Here is a 26,027-nt window from a genome sequence, read left to right on the forward strand (position 1 = left end):
CTGGCTCCTTGAACTACTTCCACTTAGCCTTACTGAGATTGAGACCATCTGATCTCCCATCTACTTTTTCTCTACCGTTGTATCGTCACTTCAGGTAACAAAGATCAAGCCAAAGATCAACTCTGAGCAGAACTCCGAGAGACAGTTGTTGTGGATAGAGAAACTGTATGGTCTCAAGTGGTTTGTGGTCATAGAGGACAAGGAATATTTAGGAGTATTGAACCTGATGAAGAATCAGATTTGACCTTTGCCTATTGTTTGATTAGTATTATCCACGTAACAGAGCCCCATTTAGTATTCAGCCCTACAGGTAGGTTATATTTGTTTATTTGTGGTCATCCTCAGAAGCAGGTTCATTACAGTTGTCCTGTGTAGGAAAGAGTTGTACTTCTCAATCTCAGGTGTATGTTCTACCATGGATCAGTGTCACAGACGTCGTTCCTTCTTTTCTACTGACCGACGGTCGACAAACCTCGGCTAACTTCGTTGAGCTAGGGCGTCGGTGTCTCACTGAGACAGTGTCACGAGACCAACTAACCAGCATTGGGACGATATAACAGTGCCCTTCAGAGGCAGCGGTCTAAACCACTGTGCTAAAAGGCCTATTAACCGGCGGTTACTGCATACCGCCGGTCGCTGGTTAAATACCCAACCCGGAGACAACTCTAACCAAACTGACTTATCATTAACCAAACTGACTTGTCACTTCGTGACAGACAGGGTACTCATCGGGGAACTGCGGCTAACTTTGCCGTAGTGGGTCGTCGAGTGGCAAACAATAAGATGATTGTTGGGGAACTACGGCTAACTTTGCCGTAATGCGTCGAACTGCTGGGTGGTAGCTCTCCTTAACTCGAAGGTGTAGCTACTGAATATATCTCTCGCTACTGACAACAACAAGGATCGCTGAAGAAGTTCAGCGATCTGTAAACTATCTATATTTCTCCTCTTGTCTCATAGAACGTCCTTCAACTCCTGCACAGCCTCCTGCACAGCCTCCTGCTCAGTCCTCTCCGCTCAACTTTGCCGTACCTCGTCATATCCCCGATATCCTACTCCACTCACTTCAACTAACTTTGCCGAACTTCACCGTACTTCCGCTCCCTTCATCCTTAACCTACCTAACTTTGTCATACTTCCGCTCCCTTCATCCTTTATCTACCTAACTTTGCCTAACTTTGCCATGGTTGGTCTCAGATGCCCTAGGATACGTGTAAACTGAGGAGGTCTAAAAATGATGGAGGTTTGATGGTCAAAGGAGGGTCATTGTTGGTGGGATTTAGGGATGTTACGACATGGTTTGTGACAATCAGTGAGCTGTGTGGTCTTTGTGACGTGATGTGTGCAATATGCTGCCTGGTGTGTGTAGTTGTACAAAAAGCATTGTGAAGTCCAATCACACCAAATAGTCATATTTTCTTCCTTCCTTATCACAGTCTCAAGTATCTTCAAGTATGAGTGTCACACCTGCAGGTAGACTGCGGTAGCAAAGTACTGCCTTGGGTACTTAAGGGATTTAGTCTCTGGCTTGTAGAGTTTCATGACTGCCTGGGGTACTGAGGGTACTGAGGTGTTGGGTTAGAACCAACTAGGTGACTTTCAAAGATGAAGTTCAACTCCAAGATGAAGATGCATTGCTGAAGAGAGAGGGGGGAGATGTGATCTGTTTATACCCTTCAAAACTAAAGTAGGTGTACTAGATAAAAGGTATGTGAGGGATTTCCTAGCCAATCACATAAATGCCTCATGGCTAAAATGCTGAACCTTCCAGGCTTCGGCCAATCACGTAAATGCCTGACTGCTAAACTGCTGAATACCATGAGTCACAGTATGCTTCAATCCTTATCACACTTCCTAGCATGAGTCATATTTCCATATCAATAATCTGAGCATCAGTCAGACTTTCTTATTACAATCCATGACCCAACAGCAATCATTGATCCTACTCAACCAAGCATGAGTGTTTCAATGTGTTTTTTGTGAATTCCAGCTTGCTTTTTGAAAAGGTCACAAGCGGAGAGCTTGGAAAATGAAGGCTGTCTATCATTACTTACAATATGGAACAGCACTTACTGTGTTGCCTTCCTATATTTTGTCAGATGTAGAAGTATAATGCATAAAGAGTACAATATTGACAGAGGTTAGATAGGAGACGAGGGAATACGCGGAAATAGCGATAGCGCTACAATGTGGCAGTTACCGATTGCACCATTTCCGACACCCCCACTCAAGCGGATCTGCCACATACCCCTAATAGCTCCCTCAGTCTATCAAATGTATCTGAAGGAAGAGCCTTTGTCAATAAGTCAGCCATGTTCTCTGCTGAGGGAATATGTGACAGAGAGACAGTGTTATCTTCAACTTTCTTCCGAATATAATGATGTCGCAGGTCAATGTGTTTTGTCCTGTTATGATGAACTGGATTCTTGGCAAGAGCTATAGTTCCCGCATTATCATTGAGAAGTTTCAGAGGTTCTTGACCAAGTCCAAGTCCCATATCATCCAAAAGTTGTCTTACCCATACAGCTTGGCGTGTTGCATCTGATGCCGCCATATACTCGGCTTCTGTTGTTGAAAGCGCAACTGTAGGTTGTCTCCTACTTTTCCAAGCAACAACTGCACCATAAACTTCAAAGACATATCCAGTGGTTGATCTCCTAGTGTCCAGTCTCTGTCAGATGTAGAAGTAGAATGCATAAAGAGTACAATATTGACAGAGGTCAGATATGAGACGAGGGAATACGCGGAAATAGCGATAGCGCTCCAATGCGGCAGTTACCGATTGCTCTATTTCCGACACCCCCACTCAAGCGGATCTGCCACATACCCCTAATAACTCCCTCAGTCTATCAAATGTATCTGAAGGAAGAGCCTTTGTCAACAAGTCAGCCATATTCTCTGCTGAGGGAATATGTGACAGAGAGACAGTGTTATCTTCAACTTTCTCCCGAATATAATGATGTCGCAGGTCAATATGTTTTGTCTTGTTATGATGAACCGGATTCTTGGCAAGAGCTATAGTTCCCGCATTATCATTGAGAAGTTTCAAAGGTTCTTGACCAAGTCCAAGTCCCAAATCATCCAGAAGTTGTCTTAACCATACAGCTTGGCGTGTAGCATCTGATGCTGCCATGTATTCCGCTTCTGTTGTTGAAAGCGCAACTGTAGGCTGTCTCCTACTTTTCCAAGCAACAACTCCACCATAAACTTTAAAGACATATCCTGTGGTTGATCTTCTAGTGTCCAAATCTCCTCCCCAATCTGCATCTGCATAACCTAATGCAATGCGATTGCTATTCTCTTTGTTGAAGGTGAGACAAAGATCAGAAGTACCACGGATATAACGAAGTAGGTGTTTGACCGCTTTCCAATGGGAGTCATTCCATTTACTAAGGAATCTAGATAAGAGACTTGCTGGGAAAGCAAGATCAGGTCGAGTTATGGTTGAAGCATAAAGAATAGCCCCCACTGCTTGGGCATATGGGTAGTGTTTTGCTTCATCATGTTCTTGATCTGTTGCAGGGATTGGACGAAATCCAGAAGGTAGAGGAGTCTTTGCAGGATTGCAATCTTTCAAGTCAAACCTTTCAAGAAGTGATTCAAAGTAATGTTCTTGAGACATAAACAGTTTGTGATTTGTTCTATCACGATGAATGTTGAAACCAAGAAAGTATCCAACTGGACCAGAGTCTGAACACTCAATTTCTGAATTAAGTGCCGCTTTGAAGTTGTCCAACATAGTTCGATTGTTACATGCGATGAGTTGATCGTCGACATGTACAGAGAGCATGAGGATGTTGTCTCCTTCACGCTTTGAATAGAAACAAGGATCCGCTTTTGTAGGAAGTAATCCTTGAGACTGTAACCACTTGTCAAGTGCTTTGTTGAAACATCTTGGTGATTGTTTCAAACCATAAAGCGACTTGCGCAACCAAAGTACTTTGTTTGCTGGAATGTTGGATCCTTCTGGTGGTTGCATGTAGATTGTTTCTTCCAGTTCCCCATTCAGGAATGCCGCTTTGATGTCCACTTGGTCACATTCAAGATCAAAGTGGTTGACGATTGCCAGAAACACTCGAATTGAATCTTTGTGCGCAACAGCAGCAAAGAGTTCATTGTAGTCCAACCCTTCCACTTGATTGTAACCTTTTGCAACAAAGCGAGCTTTGTAGGTAGATGGTAGACCAGTTTCTCCGTCTATCTTGCGCGTATACACCCATCTTCCCTTTAAAATGCGCATTTTTGGATCCAAGTCCACAACTTCCCAGACTTTGTACTTTGACATTTTTGCAAGTTCTTCATCCATGCTTTTTCTCCAACATTCCCATTCACCTGTATTTTGCGCTTCTCGATAGGAGTTGGGTAGGTTTGTGGCGGCAAGTGCATGAGCTGCAAGACTGAATGAGTTATCATCATCATGGAGGTTTAGTTCATCTGAACTTTCAGATGAGGAAGAGGATTCTTCTTCTTGCAAATTCTGCGCAAATTGTCGTTGCGCAATTGCATTCTGACGTCTAGGATCGCGTTCAAGATTTCGTAAAAACTCTTGATTCTGTGCGTTTCTTTGCTCCTCAAGTTGCTCAAAGAGAGTTCGTATGCGCCCCAATGGCTGAGCTTCATTTCGGTTGATTTCGTCTTGTGGGTCTTGCGCAATGTCATTTCTAATTTTTTCAACTCCAATTGAGATTGTTTTGAATTTTGAATTTGCTTTTTGAATATCTAAGTCCCTGCAAGACGAATCTGACTGATTTTTACGGTGAATATCTGCTCCACTACCAATAATATGTGGTGCAAGTTCTAGGTCAGGGACTTTAGGAACTTCGGAGAAATCTGATTTTGTAGCGAAAATGACATCTCTTGTTATCCAAATTTTCTTTGTGAGAGTGTCCAAAATGCGAAAGTTGTTTGTACCTTCCTGGTAACCCAGTAGTTGTCCCTCGCGATAGCGTTGCGCAAGTTTGTTGCTTTGTTCATGGTCACGGTGGTAGACTTTACACCCAAATGGTTGAAGATGAGAAAGTCGCTTTTCGCTTTTGTACCAAATGTCATCTGGAACTTGTCGCTTTGGACCACCAGGACATCGATTGCGCGTATAAGCAGAATGCGCCAGAACTGTGCGAACTCCATTGAGAATTGTAAGATGAAGTCGTTCTGCACGACCATTTTGTGTATGCGCATCTGGAGGTACTTGGATGTGTTGAATACCGTGTGTTGCGCAAAAGTTCCTCATTGCCATAGAACTAAATTCTCCACCATTATCAGAGCGAAGTGTTTTAACTTTAGTGTCAAGTTGTCTTTCTACTTTTGCAATATGATGTTGTAATTGCGCAAAAGCGTCTGATTTGTGTTTGAGAAAGTAAAGATGTACTTTTCGGGTGAAGTCATCATAACAAGACAGGAAGTAAACTGCACCACTAAGAGATGGAGTTCTGGCTGGTCCCCACAGATCAAGATGAATGACTTGTAGCAGTTCAGTAGCACGAATTTCGCTTGGAATTGATGGTAATCTCCTCCCTTTTCCAACTACACAACTTCTGCACTGAAAATCTTTTGCATGAGAGTTTGTAAATTCACATCCTAACCGTCCTGACTTTGACAAATTCACTAAAGCGCCAACATTGAGATGTCCAAGTCGCTCGTGCCAGTCTAGGAGTAGGTCAGTTGTGTTTGCAATATTTGCAATAGGAGTACTTGCTTGTAGAAGATAAAGACGATCATGTTTTTGCGCAGAGAGAAGAACTTGGTGATTCTTGCAGAAAGTCGCAATTCCCTTTCTAAATCGCCATTCTGAATCTCCCCCATCTTCCGATGCGCCTACGGAGAGTAAATTTCTGTCCAAACCAGGAACTAAAAGCGTGTTTGGAAACTCCACCTCGTTTATGACTAGTGTACCTGCTTGTTTACATGGTAGAATAGCAGAATTTCCGAATTTTACGCGAGTTGGAGGGATTGAATGAATTGATGAAAGCGAATTTTTGTCATTACACATGTGGTGTGAAGCGCCAGAGTCAACCACAAACACTGACTTCGATTTTTCAGCTGAAAAAGCGATGGGATCGTCTGCAGTAGCTACAGCAGTGAGAAAAGCGCTGGCATCGGAAAGATAGGCAATATCGGCTGTCGCTTTTGATTGCTCTGTTGCTTTTGGTTCTTTTAATGCAGCATTTGCGCTTTTTGAACTTTTCCCTCGGTTTTTGTAACAGTTTTCGGTGGAATGACCGGTTTTCTGATGAATGGAACAGTATTTCGAATGATCGGCTGGTGGAAATCGATCAAACTGTTTCTTTGGGGTGTTAAAAGTCGATTTAGAGCGAAATTTCGATTTTGCAAACATTCCAGTTGCACTTTCTCCCTCGGTTTTCCTTCTACTCCATTCTGCTTGAACTCCAGCCTGTACTTCGCTTGAAGATAGCGATTCTCTAAGCCAAAGCGTCTGTTTAAGCGTTGTAAACGACTCTGGAAGCGCCAATGTCATAGCATAAGCTAGCATTTTGTCTGACAAGTTCTCCCCAGCCGAATTCAACTGTGCATGTGCACTGCGTTGCGCAGCAAGTGCTGGCATTGGATCCTCCCCTTCTAAAATCGTTTTTCGAGCCATTTCTTGAAAGAGCGCAGCTTGCCTGGCTCCAACCGCTGCAGAGTACTGTTTCTTGATCTCCTCCCAAAGCGATCTCGGATTTGGCGATTTCCAGTCCTTAACGGCGGTAGGAAGTGCTGAGGAAATTGTTTCTGAAAGGGATTGGAAAATTATTGAGTATGCTTTAGCAAATTTGAGACGTTCCTTGATGTTTTCCTTATCTTTCAAGTCTTTAGATGGCGGTTCGGCGTCGATATATGGTAGTAATCCCTTGCCCATAAGTGTGGTAGCGACATGAGCTTCCCACTGCGCATAATTCTCGCTTCCTCGCAATTTTACAATTTTTACTTTTACTTCGGTGTCAGATGAGTCGGACATTTTTCGAGATTGAATATCTCGATAACGAATGGAGAAACAAAGCTGATTTTTGATGTGGTGGTAGGTGCAATGTGTCCCTACAGGTGTAGTAAAATTCAGCCCAGTCGGTTCGAAGTGGACCAAGTAAAACGAGAAAGACGATTTTTGCGATTTTAAATTTGGATTGTGGTGTCAAATTTACCAAATCCAGATAACTTTGAAACGACTGAAGCTACGATGCTGTGATCGAGGGTGGCGGATAGGCGCAATGGTCGCGGATGTGTGGGTGAAGTAAGAGGACTGGAGGTGTGGTATTGATTGAGATAATGGAAAAGCGATATTTTTCCAAATGTAAATCAGCTGAAGTTCAAACAACAAGGAATAGACTCTCAGAGTGACTCAGCTGATTGCGAGGCGCGCTTGGTATGTCCTAGGACTCAGAGGCGCGCCACTGGGGTGTCCAGATTCGTCTACACCACTGTATCTAAAGCGATACACGATGCACCTCCCACAATAAAGCAGGTCCGGTTTTAGGAACAAGAAGAGAGTAATGAATGAGAAAAAAAAAAAGCGAAAGTGTGGAAGTGATTTCGACTTTTCACCTGCGCTTCTGTAGGACTTGCCTTCACTCCCAGCCGAGAGTCTCAATACCGATACCAGAGGCTTGTTGTAAAGCGTGGATTTGAGGAATAAGAGAAGCGATAATTTATAAAATGTGTGGAGGGAATGGAAAGAATTTCCGATTTTTAATTTTTGGTCCTCTGCTTCAACCGCTACTTCGATTTACAATCTGATTTCAGATATAGATAGCTCGCAGCGAAGCGATGTAGGAACAACAGAGAGCGATAGAATTGGTCGTGAATTGAGGAAATGAGAACGAAGTATCGAATTTCGGAATGAAAAGGTGATGTTTGGAATTTTGATTTCGAAATTTTGGTCTGCTGGTTCAACCGTTCCACCAAAATCAAATCTGGTTGTAGATCTAGAGAGCGCACAGTGTAGGGATTCGGGAGATGTTGAGAGCGATGGAATCGGTGTAGGATTGAGGTAAAGAGGATGGAAATTCGATTTTTATGGGTTGAAGATGCCTTTAGTATTGCTTACAAGAATTCCGACTTTGTAAATTATGTCCTGTCCAAACCGCCTGTCTAAACTTCAATCTGTCTCCCGTTCCAAATAACCCCTACTGTCGTCTCTCTAGTGATCCAAAGAGCAATGAATTCCGTTCAGAATTGAGCAAGTTGTGTGAAAAAGCGATTTTTCAGTTGGAAAGAGTGGTATTGAAGTCAAAAATGTTCACTTTGTGATATTTTGTCTTTTATTGATGCTGTTAAGCTACCTTTCTCGGCACAGATGTAACTAGTGACGCTCTGTTCAGATCCGAAGAGATATCGACAATCGGAGCAGTATTGATGAAATGAGAGCGAAAGCAAAATATCGATTTCAAGCGAAATTGTTACCAAGCGAAATTGCTGAGTTGAAGAGGGAGTGAAAGATTTTACTGGAGTGATGATTCTACTGATAGATCTAATGCTGGAGGGACCTCAAGGGTGTCGAGAGCAATTAGATAGCGTCTTAAAAGCGTCAGGCTCATAACCTGTCAGATGTAGAAGTAGAATGCATAAAGAGTACAATATTGACAGAGGTCAGATATGAGACGAGGGAATACGCGGAAATAGCGATAGCGCTCCAATGTGGCAGTTACCGATTGCTCTATTTCCGACAGTCTCCTCCCCAATCTGCATCTGCATAACCTAAAGCAATGCAATTTCTATTCTCTTTGTTGAAGGTGAGACAGAGATCAGAAGTACCACGGATATAACGAAGTAGGTGTTTGACTGCTTTCCAATGTGACTCATTCCATTTACTAAGGAATCTAGATAAGAGACTTGCTGGAAAAGCAAGATCAGGTCAAGTTATGGTTGAAGCATAAAGAATAGCCCCCACTGCTTGGGCATATGAGTAGTGTTTTGCTTCATCATGTTCCTCATCTGTTGCAGGGATTGGACGAAATCCAGAAGGTAGAGGAGGTTTTGCAGGATTGCAATCTTTCAAGTCAAACCTTTCAAGAAGTGATTCAAAGTAATGTTCTTGAGACATAAACAGTTTGTGATTTGTTCTATCACGATGAATGTTGAAACCAAGAAAGTATCCAACTGGACCAGAGTCTGAACACTCAAATTCTGAATTTAGTGCCGCTTTGAAGTTGTCCAACATAGTCCGATTGTTACATGCGATGAGTTGATCGTCGACATGTACAGAGAGCATGAGGATGTTATTGCCTTCACGCTTTGAATAGAAACAAGGATCCGCTTTTGTAGGAAGTAGTCCTTGAGACTGTAACCACTTATCAAGTGCTTTGTTGAAACATCTTGGTGATTGTTTCAAACCATAAAGCGACTTGCGCAACCAAAGTACTTTGTTTGCTGGGATGTTGGATCCTTCTGGAGGTTGCATGTAGATTGTTTCTTCCAGTTCCCCATTCAGGAATGCCGCTTTGATATCAACTTGATCACATTCAAGATCAAAGTGGTTGACGATTGCCAGAAATACTCGAATTGAATCTTTGTGCGCAACAGCAGCAAAGAGTTCATTGTAGTCCAATCCTTCCACTTGATTGTAACCTTTTGCCACAAAGCGAGCTTTGTAGGTAGATGGGAGACCAGTTTCTCCGTCTATCTTGCGAGTATACACCCATCTCCCCTTTAAAATGCGCATTTTTGGATCCAAGTCCACAACTTCCCAGACTTTGTACTTTCACATTTTTGCAAGTTCTTCATCCATGCTTTTTCTCTAACATTCCCATTCACCTGTATTTTGCGCTTCTCGATAGGAGTTGGGTAGATTTGTGGCTGCAAGCGCATGAGCTGCAAGACTGAATGAGTTATCATCATCATGGAGGTTTAGTTCATCTGAACTTCCAGATGAGGAAGAGGATTCTTCATCTTGCAAATTTTGCGCAAATTGTCGTTGCGCAATTGCATTCTGACGTCTAGGATCACGTTCAAGGTGTTGTAAAAACTCTTGATTCTGTGCGTTTCTTTGCTCCTCAAGTTGCTCAAAGAGAGTTCGTATGCGCCCCAATGGCTGAGCTTCATTTCGGTTGATTTCGTCTTGTGGCTCTTGCGCAAATTCATTTTGAATTTTTTCAACTCCAATTGAGATTGTTGTGAATTTTGATTTCGCTTTTTGATTATCTAAGTCCCTGTAAGACGGATTTGACTGATTTTTGCGGTGAATATCCGCCCCACTACCAATAACCTGTGGTGTAAGCTCTAGATCAGAAACCTCAGGGACTTCGGAGAAATCTGATTTTGTAGCAAAAATGACATCTCTTGTTATCCAAATCTTTTGTGTGACAGTGTCCAAAATGCGAAAGTTGTTTGTACCTTCCTGGTAACCCAGTAGTTGTCCCTCGCGATAGCGTTGCGCAAGTTTGTTGCTTTGTTTATGGTCACGGTGGTAAACTTTAGATCCAAATGGTTGAAGATGAGAAAGTCGCTTTTCGCTTTTGTACCAAATGTCATCTGGAACTTGTCGCTTTGGACCACCAGGACACCGATTGCGCGTATAAGCAATGTAATTTGCTGCTTCTACCCAGTACTTAGCAGGAAGCCCAGATTGCGCCAGAACTGTGCGAACTCCATTGAGAATTGTAAGATGAAGTCGTTCTGCACGTCCATTTTGTGTATGCGCATCTGGAGGTACTTGAATGTGTTGAATACCATGTGTTGTGCAAAAGTGCCTCATTGCCATAGAACTGAATTCTCCACCATTATCAGAGCGAAGTGTTTTAACTTTAGTGTCAAGTTGTCTTTCTACTTTTGCAATATGATGTTGTAATTGCGCAAAAGCGTCTGATTTGTGTTTGAGAAAGTAAAGATGTACTTTTCGGGTGAAGTCATCATAACAAGACAGGAAGTAAACTGCACCACTAAGAAATGGAGTTCGTGCTGGTCCCCACAGATTGAGATGAATGACTTGTAGCGGTTCAGTAGCACGAATTTCGCTTGGAATTGATGGTAATCTCCTCCCTTTTCCAACTACACAACTTCTGCACTGAAAATCTTTTGCATGAGAGTTTGTAAATTCACATCCTAACCGTCCTGACTTTGACAAATTGATTAAAGCGCCAACATTAAGGTGTCCAAGGCGCTTGTGCCAGTCTAGGAGTAGGTCAGTTGTGTTTGCAACATTTGCAGAAGGAGAACTTGCTTGTTGTAGTAGATAAAGACGATTTTGTTTTTGCGCAGAGAGAAGAACTTGGTGATTCTTGCAAAAAGTTGCAATTCCCTTTCTAAAGCGCCATTCTGAATCTCCCCCATCTTCTGATGCACCCACAGACAACAAATTTCGGTCCAAACCTGGTCCTAAAAGTGTGTTTGGGAATTCTACGCCGTTTATAACTAGTGTACCAGTTTGTGTACATGGTAGAATAGCGGAATTTCCGAATTTTACGCGAGTTGGAGGGATGGAATGGATTGACAGAAGCGAATTTTTGTCATTACACATGTGGTGTGAAGCACCAGAGTCAACCACAAACATTGACTTCGATTTTTCAGCTGAAAAAGCGATGGGATCGTCTGCAGTAGCTACAGCAGTGAGAAAAGCGCTAACATCGGAAAGATAGGCAATATTGGCTGTCGCTTTTGATTCCTCTGTTGCTTTTGGTTCTTTTAAAGCAACATTTGCGCTTTTTGAACTTTTCCCTCGGTTTTTGCAGCAGTTTTCGGTGGAATGACCGGTTTTCTGATGAATAGAGCAGTATTTGGAATGATCTGCTGGTGGGAATCGATCAAATGGTTTCTTTGGGTTGTTAAAAGTTGATTTAGAGCGAAATTTTGATTTCGCGAACATTCCAGTTGCGCTTTCTCCCTCAGTTTTCCTCCTACTCCATTCTGCTTGAACACCAGCCTGTACTTCGCTTGAAGATAGCGATTCTCTAAGCCAAAGCGTCTGTTTAAGCGTTGTAAACGACTCTGGAAGCGCCAATGTCATAGCATAAGCTAACATTTTGTCTGACAAGTTCTCCCCAGCCGAATTTAACTGTGCATGTGCACTGCGCTGTGCTGCAAGCGCAGGCATCGGATCCTCCCCTTCTAAAATCGTTTTTCGAGCCATTTCTTGGAAAAGCGCAGCTTGTCTGGCTCCAACAGCTGCAGAGTACTGTTTCTTAATCTCCTCCCAAAGCGATTTCGGATTTGGCGATTCCCAGTCCTTAACGGCGGTAGGAAGTGCTGAGGAAATGGTTTCTGAAAGGGATTGGAAAATTATTGAGTATGCTTTTGCAAATTTGAGACGTTCCTTGATGTTTTCCTTATCTTTCAAGTCTTTAGATGGCGGTTCGGCGTCGATATACGGTAGTAATCCCTTGCCCATAAGTGTGGTAGCGACATGAGCTTCCCATTGCGCATAATTCTCGCTTCCTTGCAATTTTACAATTTTTACTTCTACTTCGGTGTCAGATGAGTCGGACATTTTTCAAGATTGAATATCTCGATAACGAATGAAGGAACAGAGCTGATTTTGGATGTGGTGGTAGACACAATGTGTTCCTACAGGTGTAGTAAAATCGAGCCCAGTCGGTTCGAAGTGGACCAAGTAAAACTAGAAAGACGATTTTTGCGATTTTAAATTTGGATTGTGGTGTCAAATTTACTAAGTCCAGATAACTTTGAAACGGCTGATGCTACAATGCTGCGATCAAGGGTGGTGATGAACGCAATGGTAGAGGATGTGTGGGTGAAGTAAGAGGACTGGAGGTGGAGTATTGATTGAGATAATGGAAAAGCGATATTTTCCGAATGTAAATCATTGGTTAGAGTTGTCTCCGGGTTGAAGTCAGTTTGGTTAGAGTTGTCTCCGGGTTGGGTATTTAACCAGCGACCGGCGGTATGCAGTAACCGCCGGTTAATAGGCCTTTTAGCACAGTGGTTTAGACCGCTGCCTCTGAGGGGCACTGTTATATCGTCCCAATGCTGGTTAGTTGGTCTCGTGACACTCTGTCATGATTGCTGTCCCTTCTTCTCTAATGACTGACGGCCAACAAACCTCGGCTGACTAGGTCGATGTCTCACAGAGACTGGGTAATTGCCAAGGAACTACGGCTAACTACGCCATAGTGATTCATCGAGTGGTAAACAATAAGAAGACCATTGATGAACTGCAGCTAACTTTGCCGTGGTGTGTCAAACGGCTCGGTGGTAGGTCTCCCTCACTTGATGGTTGTGTCACGGTCCTGTCCTTGACAGATCTCTAAAGGTCAAAGACAGGTGGACTGCAACTGTTTAGTTAGCTTGAACAATGACAGTCAGTATGTTGTTTGTGAACTTGTGATGTGGTTGGACGGCTAAAGTGACTCGCGAAGGATCTGAGCAAGTCAAGATGACGACAAGAGTGTGTGATATGACATGGACAGGGGTTTTGACAATGGAAGGCATGTTACAGATGTGTATATGTCAAGAAGAGAGGTCTTTGTGAAGTGGCAAATATTATTTTGATCCTTGAGAAAAAGAAAACTACAAGATAGATATGTGCTCCTTTTATACCTTTCAGAGGAATTCAGATGGGCTTTTCAATGAGTCAATGAGTTGACTCATTCTTGTCTTGTCTTGTCTCTCCTCTTCCCCTCTAACCTCATTATCTCATTGCGTCTCAATGAGTTTTCAGGGTAACTCAACTCAGACGAGTCATGACAGGTTGTAGCTACTGAATATATCTCTGGCTACTGACAACAATCAAGGATCACTGAAGAAGTTCAGCAATCTGCAAACTATCTATATGTCATGAATCACAAGTATCAGTTTCCGCATGTTTTAGTTCTGCTCGGATGCCTTTGAGGCAAGTGACCTGAACCTTTAGTTAGTTATGTTATTCTCAGTTATGATGCCTGGTATGGCATGAGACCCAAGACTTTAGTTTAGTTAGATTTTAGGCGAACGTATGGCTTACGTCGTCATGCGTACTTCTGCGTGCAGTCAACAGCGTATTATATGCAGCACGGCGAGAACAGGGCGCAGTCAGTTGCTGTGAGTCAGAAAACAGTAGGGAAGGCGAGGATTACGACGGTTTCCTACGCAGGACGACTCCACCTGGTAGAACACCTGTTTTATAGATATAAACCCCTCATAGTTTTACATACTTCTTCTTTAGTTCTTGATCAAAAGTCATTTCCATTGCCACCCTTTTGGAGTCCAGTCCAGTCCAGTTCCCTCTAACCTTGTAAGACAAGCCAGAGACATTCCTTGGGTCACAGTCCCATTCTTTGTTGGACTCAGTCTTGTTATCTTAAGTATATTCCTTGTCACTCCTAGTCCTTGTCCCCTTGTCCTTCGTCCTCTGTCCCAGGGTGGGCAGTATCCTTGACACTATACATATCTACTCTCCTCGTAGAATATCTGTCAACTCCTGCACTGCCCCACATTCAGTCCTGCTTCATTCAACTTCACCGTACCTCGCCATGTAACCAATATCCTGCTCCACTCACTTTGCCGCTGTCACAAATAGTGATAAGGAATTTTAACTCATGCTCAGATTAGTGGTAAGGAAATATGACTCATGCTAGGAACTGTGATAAGGATTGAAGGAAAATATGAGTCATGGTATTTAGCAGTCCAGCAGTCAGGCATTTGTGTGATTGGCTGAAGCCTGGATGTCATACATCACCTATCTGCCACTTGTCAAACTGCTTTTGCGCAATCAGACACTTGAAACACATACCCCTGAATACCTCCACCTCCACATGCAGGAACCTTCCACCATTGCCTCCGCCTTTACCTCCACTTGCTTATCAAGCCTCCACACTCTGGAACATTCTGTGCCTGCCTCCACCTTCCCAAAGTAGAAACTCTGGTTGATGCTGTGCAATCATCCATATTCCGGAACATTCAGTGCCTGCCTCCCTCCACTTTCCCAAAGTAGTAATTCAGTCTGCTCGCTGAGGCCGCAATCTTTCCCACGTTCGCACTTTCTAGTTTATTCCGTAGACATGTTGAGCAACCCGCTTAATGGGGATAAATACCCCTGTCATGAATAGTGATAAGGAATTCTGACTCATGCTCAGAATAGTGATAAGGAAACATGACTCATGCTAGGAACTGTGATAAGGATTGAAGGAAAATATGAGTCATGGTATTTAGCAGTTCATCAGTGAGGCATTCATGTGATTGGCTGGAATTAGTTTCCCGCGGTGCACTCACTTTGAGGCATTTATGTGATTGGCTAGAGAATCCCTCACACGTTTTTTATTTAGTACACCGACTTTAGTTTTGAAGGGTATAAAAGGAGCACATCTCCCCCCTCTTTCTTCAGCAATGTATCTTCATCTTGAAGTTGAACTTCATCTTTGAAAGTCACCTAGTTGGTTCTAACCCACCACCTCAGTACCCTCAGTACCCCAGGCAGTCATGAAACTCTACAAGCCAGAGACTAAATCCCTTCAGTACCCAAGGTGTAGTCGCCGGTGGATCCTTCTACCAGTCTCCACCACCTTCCACAACTTTCCACCACTTTCCATGCTTGTCCGTTTATTGCCAATCCTGTCTACATGCTTAGCAAGCCTCCACCTTCGATATGAGGATATATACATACACAGATTGACAGTATGCATCACTCTTTTCTCTTTTGCCTTTCTACATTGGAGTCGTGTGCTATTCTCATCTGGCACGCGTCTTACACAAGGCAATGAGTGCTTTGGTACAGTCTACCCGCAGGCTTGACATACACCTTGCATAATCTATCTCTACAAAAAGGTGCCTGCTCGTTCAATGTGCATAGTCGTACTTTTCAAAGAAAGTCCTCGCATTTGTCGTCTGGTTGTCAACTCGTCAGCTCGCTTTTCGACCCGTGACCGGCTCCAAGATGATGGGAGGAGATGAGGGCGACCCGCTCACTTCTGCTTTCGGACCCCTATGCTTGCCCCTGGCTGAATCACGTCCCCGGCGCAAGTTGCGATCCTCCCGAAGCCACTCCAGGGCGAGATGGAAAAGACTGTCAGGATCACGATCTGTTTCCGCTGTGGAAGCATCGCCGGACGGGATAGCCAGGGGCCAGGGAAGCAAGGGAAGGGCAGTACCGAGCTGGAGATGACATATATGAGTGGGGAAGGACGATAAACCGTCAAAGATGTGAGTGGCGTCTGATACCGTCAGCGGATACTACTACTGATGGACATTGTTTGGCAAAGCCGGGCTGGTCGAGACATCATGGTATCGAAACCGCCTGAGTATCCTAGCTTCACATTGTGACATGGGAGGTCTTTGGAAGATGAGTGGGGGATCATGGTGTTCATTTACAAAGGGAGGGAGGGTATGCAGGAAACCCAGACGCACATAAAATGGTTGCGTTCCTAATCTTTGATTCTTCGACGAGGAATTCAATCAGATCTGCCCGGACCAGAACATCCAGATCCACGGTCACCTACCATGAGCACATCGCCGACTGTTTGGGTCCCTCGGTATCTTCCTCTGACACGATGATATACAAGAATTGAGTGATGCGCCCGTGAGCAAGGTGTCGAAGAAAAGCATGATGAGGAAGGCTGGTGGGTGAGAAGGAGACTTGAGAAGAGAGATCAAGTCCTATCGAGAATGAGAAGCCTACCTCGTCCAAGAGAAGCACGTCCCAGTGACCCATCAGACCCATACAAAGCTGTACCCTTCTCCGTTCACCATCAGATATCTGGTGCATGTGCCTGTGATGAGCTCGATTCCATGCGTGTGTTACTTGAAATGACAGCATCCATCGTGCTCCACAAGCCAGAGCCGTCTCCGGAGCGATGAGGGGTGCTTTACGGAGACCGACCATACAGTCTGGCACGGGGTGGCTAGTGGGATGAGAAGAAAGGTTCTTATGTAGGGTGTAGAGTGTAGACTCGGAAGCACATACCAATCCACATCCACGTCCAATATCCTCAACAATCTATCCCTCCTCTCCTTATGTCTGTACCCGCCCACCGAATCGAGGAAATCAGAGACGACGATGTCACCCCTGACGACGGGATTGGACGACCATTCGGTGCCGAGGTAGACGACGCCCTGGGAGTGAGCGCTGAGTAGTACTGCAATCCGTGATGAGACAGATGTTGAGCCGCAGAGAGAAGGATGGAGGACGATGGTACAGATCAGAAGAGGTCACGAGTCCACTCACACCTGGAAGGTTATTGAAGACGTCATGACCGAAGATACTGCATTTGGCACCTTTGATCAATCTCTTTCCGGCGAGGATGCGAAGGAGTGTCGACTTGCCAGCTAAGGAAGACAAGGTGAGCTATACGCAGAGAGGAAATGTTGAACACTCACCACCATTGGCACCGATGACGAGACAACGACTGCCTCTGTGGAGAGTGAGAGTGACGTCTTCGAGGGCAGGTTCGAGATCGTGGGTGAAAGAGTAAGTCAGTCGCTCTACATCTATCGCCGACACTAAGAGGTCGTCCGTCATCGTCACTCGAGTAAGCTATAGCTGACTCGTCACCGATCACCGAGGAGATAGAGGAGAAAGAAACAAGGGAGGGCAAAAGTGGATGGATGAATCAACATCATGTCGATCGTGAGAGTCAAGGGGCAAGCTGCAGATATGACGCTCACCATCGCCCTCGCCATCGCCATCGCCATCGACGTCAGTCACGTGCGACTCGGCACAATGGCATGGCAACAGTCAGGACAGGCATTTGCATTACATTGAGATTTAGACTATCGCTACATAATCACACCTACGTGAATTTCCCTCGTTTCATGACATTTCTCAGTCCTCCGCCCCGAGTCATTGCCACATCTGACAAAGTCACCTAGGCCACAGCCGTCGTCCTGTTGGCTCCCATACCGGCACCGGCGCCGTGATGTCCAAAGCCAGTGGTTCCCGTCGCATGTTCCGTATCAGCACCGAGACCGACAGCCCTCTGACGCCTCATTCCCGCTTCCGTCTCGAGTCTCTCAGCTTCTCCAAGCTCGCTCGCCTGCATCCTCAAGTGATCCGCTTGGGCGAGATGAGTGTTGGCCTTGTGACGCATGTTGGAAGAGCAAGTGAGGTGCGACAGAGTGGACTCGAGCTTGCCCTTGCGTTTGAGCTTGGCAGCTTGTCGAAGGGTGGGTGCCGTCGCTGACTGACCACCGGCGGTCCCTTCTGCGGGTGCTCTCGTGGTGGACGCCGGGTTGGTGGGTGCGTTCGGACCCAGAGGAGCAGGGCCGGTGTGGGCCTGTGCATCAGCTGACTATCCTCAAACTGGAGCGATGGTCACGAAGGAGAGCAGGAAAACCAGGAGTGGATAAGCATGGACTCACTCCTGAAGGTCCAACGCCAGTCGTTGCTGCAGCTCCAGTAGCTCGAGCGGTCCCAGTGGTTCCAGAACCCATGGGCGTAGTACCGTTGATCTCTCGATTCTTGTGAATACCTCCGTATCCAGCTCCAACGTTCGCATTGCCGTGCTCGTAAGGATTTTCGGTACCGGTGGCGGCAGTTTGGTGCTTGTTACGCAGGTGCTGACCGTCTCCTACCCTGCCAGTCAGCGATATGAACGCCATCACGAACAGCATATCAAGACCAGGAGGAGAGAAAAGTCACTCACGCGCCACCAGCAAGAGCGGCGTCTCGGGTAGGATGGTTGTTGGCTTCGTGATGAGCCACGCCACCGGCGATGATACCGTCGCGGGCGGGACTGGGAGTAAGCCTGCGTCGAGAGAGGATGTCAGAAAGAGACGTACTGATGTGTGCCAGTGGTGCCAGTCCTGGCGTGTTCATTTGATCTACGATTGAGAAGGCCCATGTTGGTGTTGGTGTGTGCTATGTTTCAAGATTGTTAGGTCAAGTGGTAGTACTGGTACTGTAGGTTGATCAGTCTGAAGAGGACGAGGTGTACGAAGAGAAATCTATTATAGATGACGAGGTGGCAAGGGAGTTACTGTGGTGATGCTCCTTTCAATTACGTCACGGGATAAGGGAGGACGACGAGGGGTGGAGCGATGGGTGGCCGAGGGTGGTGGAGGGTGATGATGTGATGGAGGCTGTGTGAGGTGGTACAGTACGAGTACTCGTACTGTAGATGTAGACACAAAGGGTAAGAAGAGAAGAGTGAAGAGTGAGGTGGAGCTGGAATGTGGAGGAATGTGGGGCAACGTGGATGGACGCGAGGTGACGTCATGGTGCTGTACGTACTCGGAATAGCGTCTAAATGGTCATCCCACTTTACGACGCGTCTTCCCCACAGGGCTGCGCGCTGCGAGGTACTTACTGCGCGTCGTTGCTCCATGCTCCTCCTCCCCACTCATGTCGTTGAGCAGGCCATCAACCGTACAACCTCAAGATGGTGACCCAGAGGGGTTCTTTGATCGTGAGAGAGACAGGTTGGTGGCTGACATCTCGACGGTCAGTAGTTAACTCCCCGAGTCACCTGTAGACCGTTGACCCCCAGGCATTTGAAGAACTCATGACCCACACAAACGTCCTCAACAGAAAGTTGGAAGAGGTGTTTGGTGTCGGGAAAGAGTTCACCACCGTTGCTTCTCTCTGGGGGGTGAGTTGTGCGCATACACCATACCCAACTGATCACAACTGAGCTGACCTCACAGAAGTTTAACGCGTTGATAAGGGAGCAACGAGTCAGTCGCTCTTTCTCCCCCCCTCTCTCTTCCCCCCGCCCTCCTTCCGTCTTCCTAGTCGGCTCTTTCGTGTTGCACCCTCCCACTGTCGCTGACCCTCAGACCGACCCTGCACCAGACATAGGAGTTCCCGGGACTGGTGGTCAAAATTTCGCTGCCAGCGTCGCTCGGTCATGATCGATAGCAATGCACCCAAATTTGCATCTTATGCAATTCTCTCGCTCTATTCCCGCCTGTTGTCCTCTACCCACTCACTCATATGCACATGTCCATACCCAACCCTCAGTAATCCTCACCGAATACCCGACTCAGTATCAACCGCCTTAGCTCTTCAGAACCCGGTGTACGAGTGATGACCATGGGTAATGCCTTGGGTTTGATCTCTTCATCCCCTGGCTGTCCCTCCTCTTTCCCGCCCTCCAAACTCGGCACCACCCCTTTCGCGGCTTGGGTCACTTGCCAATCCTCGTTCTCCGTCCTCTTCTGACCTTCCTCTCCCGAACCTCGTCTGTCCACCACACACATGCCCCTGGTGTACTCACCCACACGTTCTATCGTAAATGTCCTCCCTTGAGCTTGCCAACCGTTCGGCAAGACATGTCCGTAACGCTCCACACCTCCTTGTTCCACTCCGGCTTGAGCCAGGGCGAACCACACGGCGACGGGATCGTGCATCTCCAAAGCGTCTTGCAACCCGAAACTGGCTTGCAACCCCCGGACACGGAGCAGCATGGCGCTGACAAACTCTCTGATGGGTGTGAGTTGCATATGCCTGGCAGTGTCCCCCGCAGACGTGTGACCTTGGGAAGGGAGAAAAGCAGGGTGGATCAGGTCGGAAAACGGTATCTGGTGCGGAGTGGTAACGTCCAGAGGAGCCATGTACAGTTGGAACAGACCGTCTCTGCAAGCGTCGAGCAGCCGGGTCGCGGCGTAAGGGTCTGCGAAGCAATTGAATTCGGCGACGGGTGACGTGTTACCAGGATGGTCAAGAGCACCTCCCATCCAGACCACAGATCCAACTCGACGAAAGATGTCGGGGGATTGTGCGAGGGCATGAGCCAGGTTGGTCACTGTGCAAGGTCAGCGACAGACACAGGTGCATGTCACTGTTCCGGGTGCTGGGGATCACTCACATGGTCCCAAAGCGACGATGGTGACGGTACCTTCTGGTTCGGTCTGCAAGGTCTCGAGGATGACTTGATGAGCGGGACGAGGATCAATCTGGAGATGTGCGTGAATGTCACCTTTGGTGAGTTCGGGAGGGGTAAAGTGAGGGTGTGTGAGGGAGATGTTGGATAGACCGTCTGGGCCGTGCTAAGTACATGTTTCAGCTGGATCATCATGTATGCTTTCTGAATCAAAGATGTCAACAGACAACTCACAAAATAAGCAGCCACCGCCTTGTCCCCACCGATGGGACCATCCTCACCCATGACCAACCTCGTCTTGCCCCTACCGCCTTGCTCTTTGAGTCGATGATACCTACTGGCAGCGGCAGGCATGGCCATGATCTCTTCTGCCAGCATGTGATATATCTTGAGCAGGTTACGATGGGCGACGGGAGCGTGAGTGTTGCCGAACACGATGGAGATGAGGGTGACGTCTATTTCGGGGGAAGCCAAAGCTAGGAGGATGGCCAGGACATCATCCACCCCTGGGTCTGTGTCGATGATAATCTTTCGCTGCATGATGGGAAGAGAGAGCGGTGTATGTTTATGATAGAGAGGAGTGAGTAACGTGGTCAAGTAGAGATGAGCAAAAGGGGGTGGTGACAGGTGATAGAAAGAAGTAACTTGGTAAATTGATCAAAGGCAATCAACTGGGTGCAAGGGTAAGAAGGAAAGGAGGAAGGGAATGCAATTTGTCGCTACTTATCACCACCCTTTGTTCTCTTTATTACTACTATTACTACCACTACTATCTCACAGACGAGTATCATCTCGCGCTAAGCGACCAGGGGGCATGGACGAAACACTACTCCAAGCTGTCGTCGATAACAGTCAGATCCCCCATCAACCTTTGGTGCTCATCACCCACTCCGCCCTCTTCTCCGCCAGGCCTCTGTTTCATGATATCGTCAAGAGGTCTTCCCGAAGGTGAGTATTGCTCGTTTCAAGTCAGCGCTGACCCACAAGGGGAAAGGGTACAACCCTCGTGTCCGTTCTATATCCTCCGGATACCATCACAAATGGCCCAGGGAGCAGGACCAATGTCGTCGATCTCACCAGCTCCATCGATGGATATGGCACTTTCACAGATTGGGACTCGATTCAAGAACGTATCCTAGCAAGCTGTGTGTCTTTCTGCACCTTTAATCTCACAAGCGTCGCTGTGTAAGAGGCTGATGTCCAGATGAAACGACTAGAGGAGAGGTCATCATCGACGCTGTGGACATTCTGGCAGAAGATTACTCCATACAGGTGGTGGTGAGACTCATCCGGACCCTCTTGAGACGAATGAGGGAACATAAAGGTATGTTATCGTCGTCTCAGCTCCTACCTCGACCACCTCACTCTTGCTCCCGACCTGAACAGTTGCTCACTCCTACTGTCAAAGGTCCTCCCCACATCTCAGGTTCACAATGCTAACAACCAGCGCCTTCTCGCCTCGTCCTCATGTTATCCCACTCATCTTCCCTTTTCCACCACCTCGAATCCACCTCGCTCTCATCAACGTTGACCCATCTGCACCCATCCCATCCATCACTTCTCGTCCACCTGTCTAAACTCTACCTAACACCTATCAGCCCTTCTCCAAAATATTGGCAGATCCTTCAAATAGCTCACGCTCGACGAACTTCCGAGCATCTCGCTTACACCGCTCAAGAGGGCTTCGAGATCTCCCCTTGGTCTACGCATGCTGCATCCTCGTCAAGTGAATCCAGTCCGACTTCCGGAGCAGTTGTGCAGGTTTTGGTTCGTCGCGCAGCAGGAGGGGCGAAGGGAATCACCAGAGCATTGGCAGCATTATTGCCACCTTCATCCGACGGTCAACATTTGATAATCGACAACGTAACACGTATCGTCCCCCTCAACCCATTCAACCCTCCAGACAGTCTTCCCACGAGGGGCGAGAAAGAGGTGACGCATGCCGATCTCAACTTGGCTTTCAACCTCACATTGACAGACGCTCAGAGGAAACAAAGGATGAGCGTACCTCTACCTTATGCTCATGAAGGAGAAGGAGCAGATTTGCTGTACGAGGAGGAAGACATGAGCGACGAGGACGAGTAGCGGGTCGGGTCACACTTCATCGTCAAACTATCACCCTCTTACATGCCGGTGAGTTTACAAACGTCTTAATCCCGGCTTCCCCCTCATGAAGCTGACTGTGCAGGGTGCGCAACGGGGACATCAGAGTGCTCTGCTTGCTGTGAAATTCAACTCCAGCTCGACTACGACTCCGTGGTCGCAATCGCATAATCCTCTGTGGCTCAAGAAGAGCACGGCCAGGCAGACGCAGAGTGATTACCTATCGGTCGATGGCTCGAGGGGCAGCGAGCGACTGGAGGGTAGACAGATTGTACAAGCGCCAATGACCCATGCATATATTCGCCTAATGACGCCTCTTGTCTGATCTATTGCCATATATTCGCAAACGGATCCGACTTGTCATCTTTCTTGGGCACTCCACCGCTCACGCCTGCGGCCATGGTCGAGCCATTGGAAGGACCGGGGGTCGCCCATGGATCCGATGTTGACGACCACGGGTCTGCCTTTTGGCCCTCAAGCCCGGTCACCCCAGGTGACAGTGCGGTGGAGCTTTGTGTCGATCCCCACCCCGCTGGTTGTGCCCAAGTACCCGCTGGCAATGGTATTTGCGTCTGCGTGAATTGCGGTTGAGGCGGAGCGCTGCTTGTGACACCCCCTCCCCAAGATGCAAAAGGATCCTGTTGGTTCGGCGGGTTTGGCGTAGGTTGAGAGAAGAACGAAGTTTGAGCAGGAGCGGAAGTCGGTGATGTGGCGGAGAAAAGGGACATGATATCGTGCTTGTTCGTCTTGGGAGCAGCCGGAGCGGAAGTCGTCGAGGGGGCGTGAAAGTCGAGATCGAAGATACTTGAGTTGGTTGTAGCGGGAGGCGGGGCAGCTGTTCCCACAGCAGTGGCAGGTAGTTGGGCCGGAGCAGGGGCAGAGGTGGGCAGAGGATCGGAGGCACCTAAGAGGTCTACGACTGGAGCCAGTGTGGGAGCTGCCGTGGGAGTGGGAGTGGGATGTTTGCTTTGGCGTGAGAGGAGAGGGTGAGCTCGGGAAGCTGAAGCTGGAGCAGGGGCGGTTGATGTAGGCGAGGCTTTTGGAGGTGAAGTGACCTGGGGGTCAGGTCCAATGCTCGGTAGATTTGAACGCCTGGGGCATGACACTCACCGGTGAAGTGACAGCGTTGTCCAGAATACTCGGGTCAGAAGGAGGAGGTCCGTCCATGGCCCAACGACGGGACTCGTATTTTGACCGTATGAATGAATCGATTTTGCTACACGTGTTAGTTCTTTGATGGCTCACCCGTGGTAGAAGACATGGGGCTGGGACGAGGCATAACGTACTGTTCCGGAGGTACATGACCCGCTTTGAGGTGTCTTTCCCAATACAAGTTTGCACGACGATTTCCCCATTTCTGAATATGCTGAGGGTCAGTTGTGTTCCTCGGGGGACTGGATGGGGTCAAGTGGGCCGAGATGGAGGACAGAATATGTGACACACCTCCATCTGCTCCGGAGTCCAGATATCCAAGTCTATACTTTTTACTACGAGTGAGCGCTGACCTGAGGATCGATGTCCAAAGAGTAAAGGGACGGACGCCCCACCTTTGCTGATGTGAGTGCCCATGGATCGATGTATTCCAGAACAGCGGATACACAAGAAGACTCCTCTAATTGTGAGCGAGGCAAGGTCGACTAGGGTAGGGGAAACACTGACAGATTCCAAGATGCCCAACGAGCGTCTGAGGGTGAGCGTGGGGACACATGACCAGAAACACGAGAATACCCACCATTCTTCCTACAATCAGCACATGCCTTGTTGTCGGGTGATCTGACCATCTCTCGCAAGAGACGAGCATGTCTCTCCGTGGTGGCTTTGTCTATCATGTCAGTCAGTGGGTCACGTCGTGGGCGGAGGTCCAACTCGAGCTCACCTTGTCGAGACATGGTGCTAGGAGCCGCTAGCTGCTAGCTGCTGAGTACTAGGTACTAGTACTACTCGTGTTCAAGGGAGGAATGCTAATTGTGCTGAAGTGACACGAGGTCGGGGGTAACGTGAAGCAGAGGAGCTAGGCGCGCCAGCTGTGCCCGACAACTAGGGTTTCACGCGCCTAGTGTTCCCTCGATGAGACTCACTCTGCTCGTAACTTACTTTAAATACTTAGGCTCACATCCATCCACCACCATGTCTTCTCAGCTCGAGGCCACCTCTGCTATCGTGAGTCATGTTTGGCCAGAGATACAATCCGCTTATCTTCAGCTCGGCGAGTACATGCTCAAAGGTTGGACGTTGACCGACTTGCACTGCGAGGAATGTCGGGTCACCCCTTTGATGAGGGAACCGGAGGTCATCGCTATCAGGCAGGGGAGGGACAGGATACAGTTCTGCGCCTTGTGTGATGGTCCTCCCGGAGACGACCAGACACGAGAATCTCCCCAAGCCGCTCCACTTACCGCTCGTTCTCCTATCCCAACACCGTCTACGAAACCCGCCGAATCTCCTCCCCCTTCCTCCCGTCAAACTCCCTTGCTAGACAAGGCAGATCACGACCTTGCGGCGGAACGGATATCACATCTCCTTCTCCAAGGTTACTCTCTCCTATCTGCCACCTGTCCCCATGCGTCCTGCAGAGGAATCCCCCTGGTCGGCTACCCGAAACGAGAAGGAGGGGCGAGTAGACGTCTATGTGTGGGGTGCGACACCCGATGGGTTGGTGAGGTCACGGTCACGAGAGAGCTTGACAATGCTAGCAAAAAGAAAGGGGTGGACAGTCCTAGGACGAGGACGAGAAAGGAACTGTATGGTATGACCGAGGCGTCGACGGTCGAGGAAGAGAAAGGCAAGGGTCAAGCAGCTCCTGTCGTCCCTCCTGTGAGTTCGCAGATTCTTTCGCTTTACCTCGTCGCTGATGGGACAAGCCAACAGTCGGGAAAGACGAGCCCATCAAGCAGCTACCCAACCTCGGATCCACTCTCGACACCGCGTCCTCTGCTTTGGCACGTACGATAGAAAAGATTGCGACATCGCTCGACGATCTAGTACTCAAACCGACAGAACATGGACGATACTTTGTCGACGTCAAATTACACACCGAAGCGCTCAAGGATATCTTGGACGTGATGGATAGGCTAGGCAGGCTGCCGAGGGAGGGTAATAATCAGGAGGTTGTTCCATGATCCAAGTCATAAGCTCGCTATCCTTGATTGTGACGTGACAGTACTGAGTAGAGCAAAGATCTTCAAGTAGCTATGGTATTCCAGTGTCTGATGTGATGGAACCGTTCCTAGGCATTTCCTCCGTGTCACC

The 26,027-nt window shown here is 47.5% G+C and overlaps 7 protein-coding genes across 7 annotated transcripts; 3 read left to right on the plus strand and 4 right to left on the minus strand.

Moving 5' to 3' along the window:
- Nucleotides 1-15,696: 15,696 nt before the first annotated feature.
- Nucleotides 15,697-17,374, minus strand: TREMEDRAFT_69861 (uncharacterized protein; the record flags this gene model as incomplete). Its single annotated transcript, XM_007006890.1, has 7 exons — nt 15,697-15,744; nt 15,826-16,070; nt 16,264-16,351; nt 16,535-16,625; nt 16,820-16,968; nt 17,081-17,181; nt 17,233-17,374. The coding sequence occupies 7 exons, from the start codon at nt 17,372-17,374 to the stop codon at nt 15,697-15,699; spliced, it is 864 nt and encodes a 287-aa protein (XP_007006952.1).
- A 346-nt stretch (nt 17,375-17,720) lies between these two features.
- TREMEDRAFT_64705 (uncharacterized protein) lies at nt 17,721-18,695 on the minus strand (the record flags this gene model as incomplete). The annotated part of the gene is made up of 4 exons (XM_007006833.1): nt 17,721-18,128; nt 18,214-18,427; nt 18,498-18,587; nt 18,634-18,695. The coding sequence occupies 4 exons, from the start codon at nt 18,693-18,695 to the stop codon at nt 17,721-17,723; spliced, it is 774 nt and encodes a 257-aa protein (XP_007006895.1).
- A 500-nt stretch (nt 18,696-19,195) lies between these two features.
- On the plus strand, nt 19,196-19,704 carry TREMEDRAFT_33777 (uncharacterized protein; the record flags this gene model as incomplete). Its single annotated transcript, XM_007006630.1, has 4 exons — nt 19,196-19,294; nt 19,341-19,442; nt 19,498-19,527; nt 19,630-19,704. The coding sequence occupies 4 exons, from the start codon at nt 19,196-19,198 to the stop codon at nt 19,702-19,704; spliced, it is 306 nt and encodes a 101-aa protein (XP_007006692.1).
- Nucleotides 19,705-19,809: 105 nt separating this feature from the next.
- Nucleotides 19,810-21,215, minus strand: TREMEDRAFT_33604 (uncharacterized protein; the record flags this gene model as incomplete). The annotated part of the gene is made up of 3 exons (XM_007006599.1): nt 19,810-20,597; nt 20,661-20,841; nt 20,910-21,215. The coding sequence occupies 3 exons, from the start codon at nt 21,213-21,215 to the stop codon at nt 19,810-19,812; spliced, it is 1,275 nt and encodes a 424-aa protein (XP_007006661.1).
- A 274-nt stretch (nt 21,216-21,489) lies between these two features.
- TREMEDRAFT_64707 (uncharacterized protein) lies at nt 21,490-22,760 on the plus strand (the record flags this gene model as incomplete). Its single annotated transcript, XM_007006834.1, has 4 exons — nt 21,490-21,623; nt 21,663-21,820; nt 21,880-21,999; nt 22,123-22,760. The coding sequence occupies 4 exons, from the start codon at nt 21,490-21,492 to the stop codon at nt 22,758-22,760; spliced, it is 1,050 nt and encodes a 349-aa protein (XP_007006896.1).
- A 1,243-nt stretch (nt 22,761-24,003) lies between these two features.
- TREMEDRAFT_33845 (uncharacterized protein) lies at nt 24,004-24,607 on the minus strand (the record flags this gene model as incomplete). The annotated part of the gene is made up of 5 exons (XM_007006636.1): nt 24,004-24,144; nt 24,222-24,265; nt 24,326-24,390; nt 24,438-24,462; nt 24,511-24,607. The coding sequence occupies 5 exons, from the start codon at nt 24,605-24,607 to the stop codon at nt 24,004-24,006; spliced, it is 372 nt and encodes a 123-aa protein (XP_007006698.1).
- A 283-nt stretch (nt 24,608-24,890) lies between these two features.
- On the plus strand, nt 24,891-26,008 carry TREMEDRAFT_72253 (uncharacterized protein). Its single transcript, XM_007006891.1, has 3 exons — nt 24,891-24,938; nt 24,981-25,592; nt 25,640-26,008. Exons 1-3 carry the CDS (start codon nt 24,906-24,908, stop codon nt 25,895-25,897), a joined length of 903 nt encoding a protein of 300 aa, XP_007006953.1. The 5' UTR covers nt 24,891-24,905; the 3' UTR covers nt 25,898-26,008.
- Nucleotides 26,009-26,027: the final 19 nt, after the last annotated feature.

Source organism: Tremella mesenterica (assembly GCF_000271645.1).
Source record: "Tremella mesenterica DSM 1558 unplaced genomic scaffold TREMEscaffold_11, whole genome shotgun sequence".
NCBI lineage: Eukaryota > Fungi > Basidiomycota > Tremellomycetes > Tremellales > Tremellaceae > Tremella > Tremella mesenterica.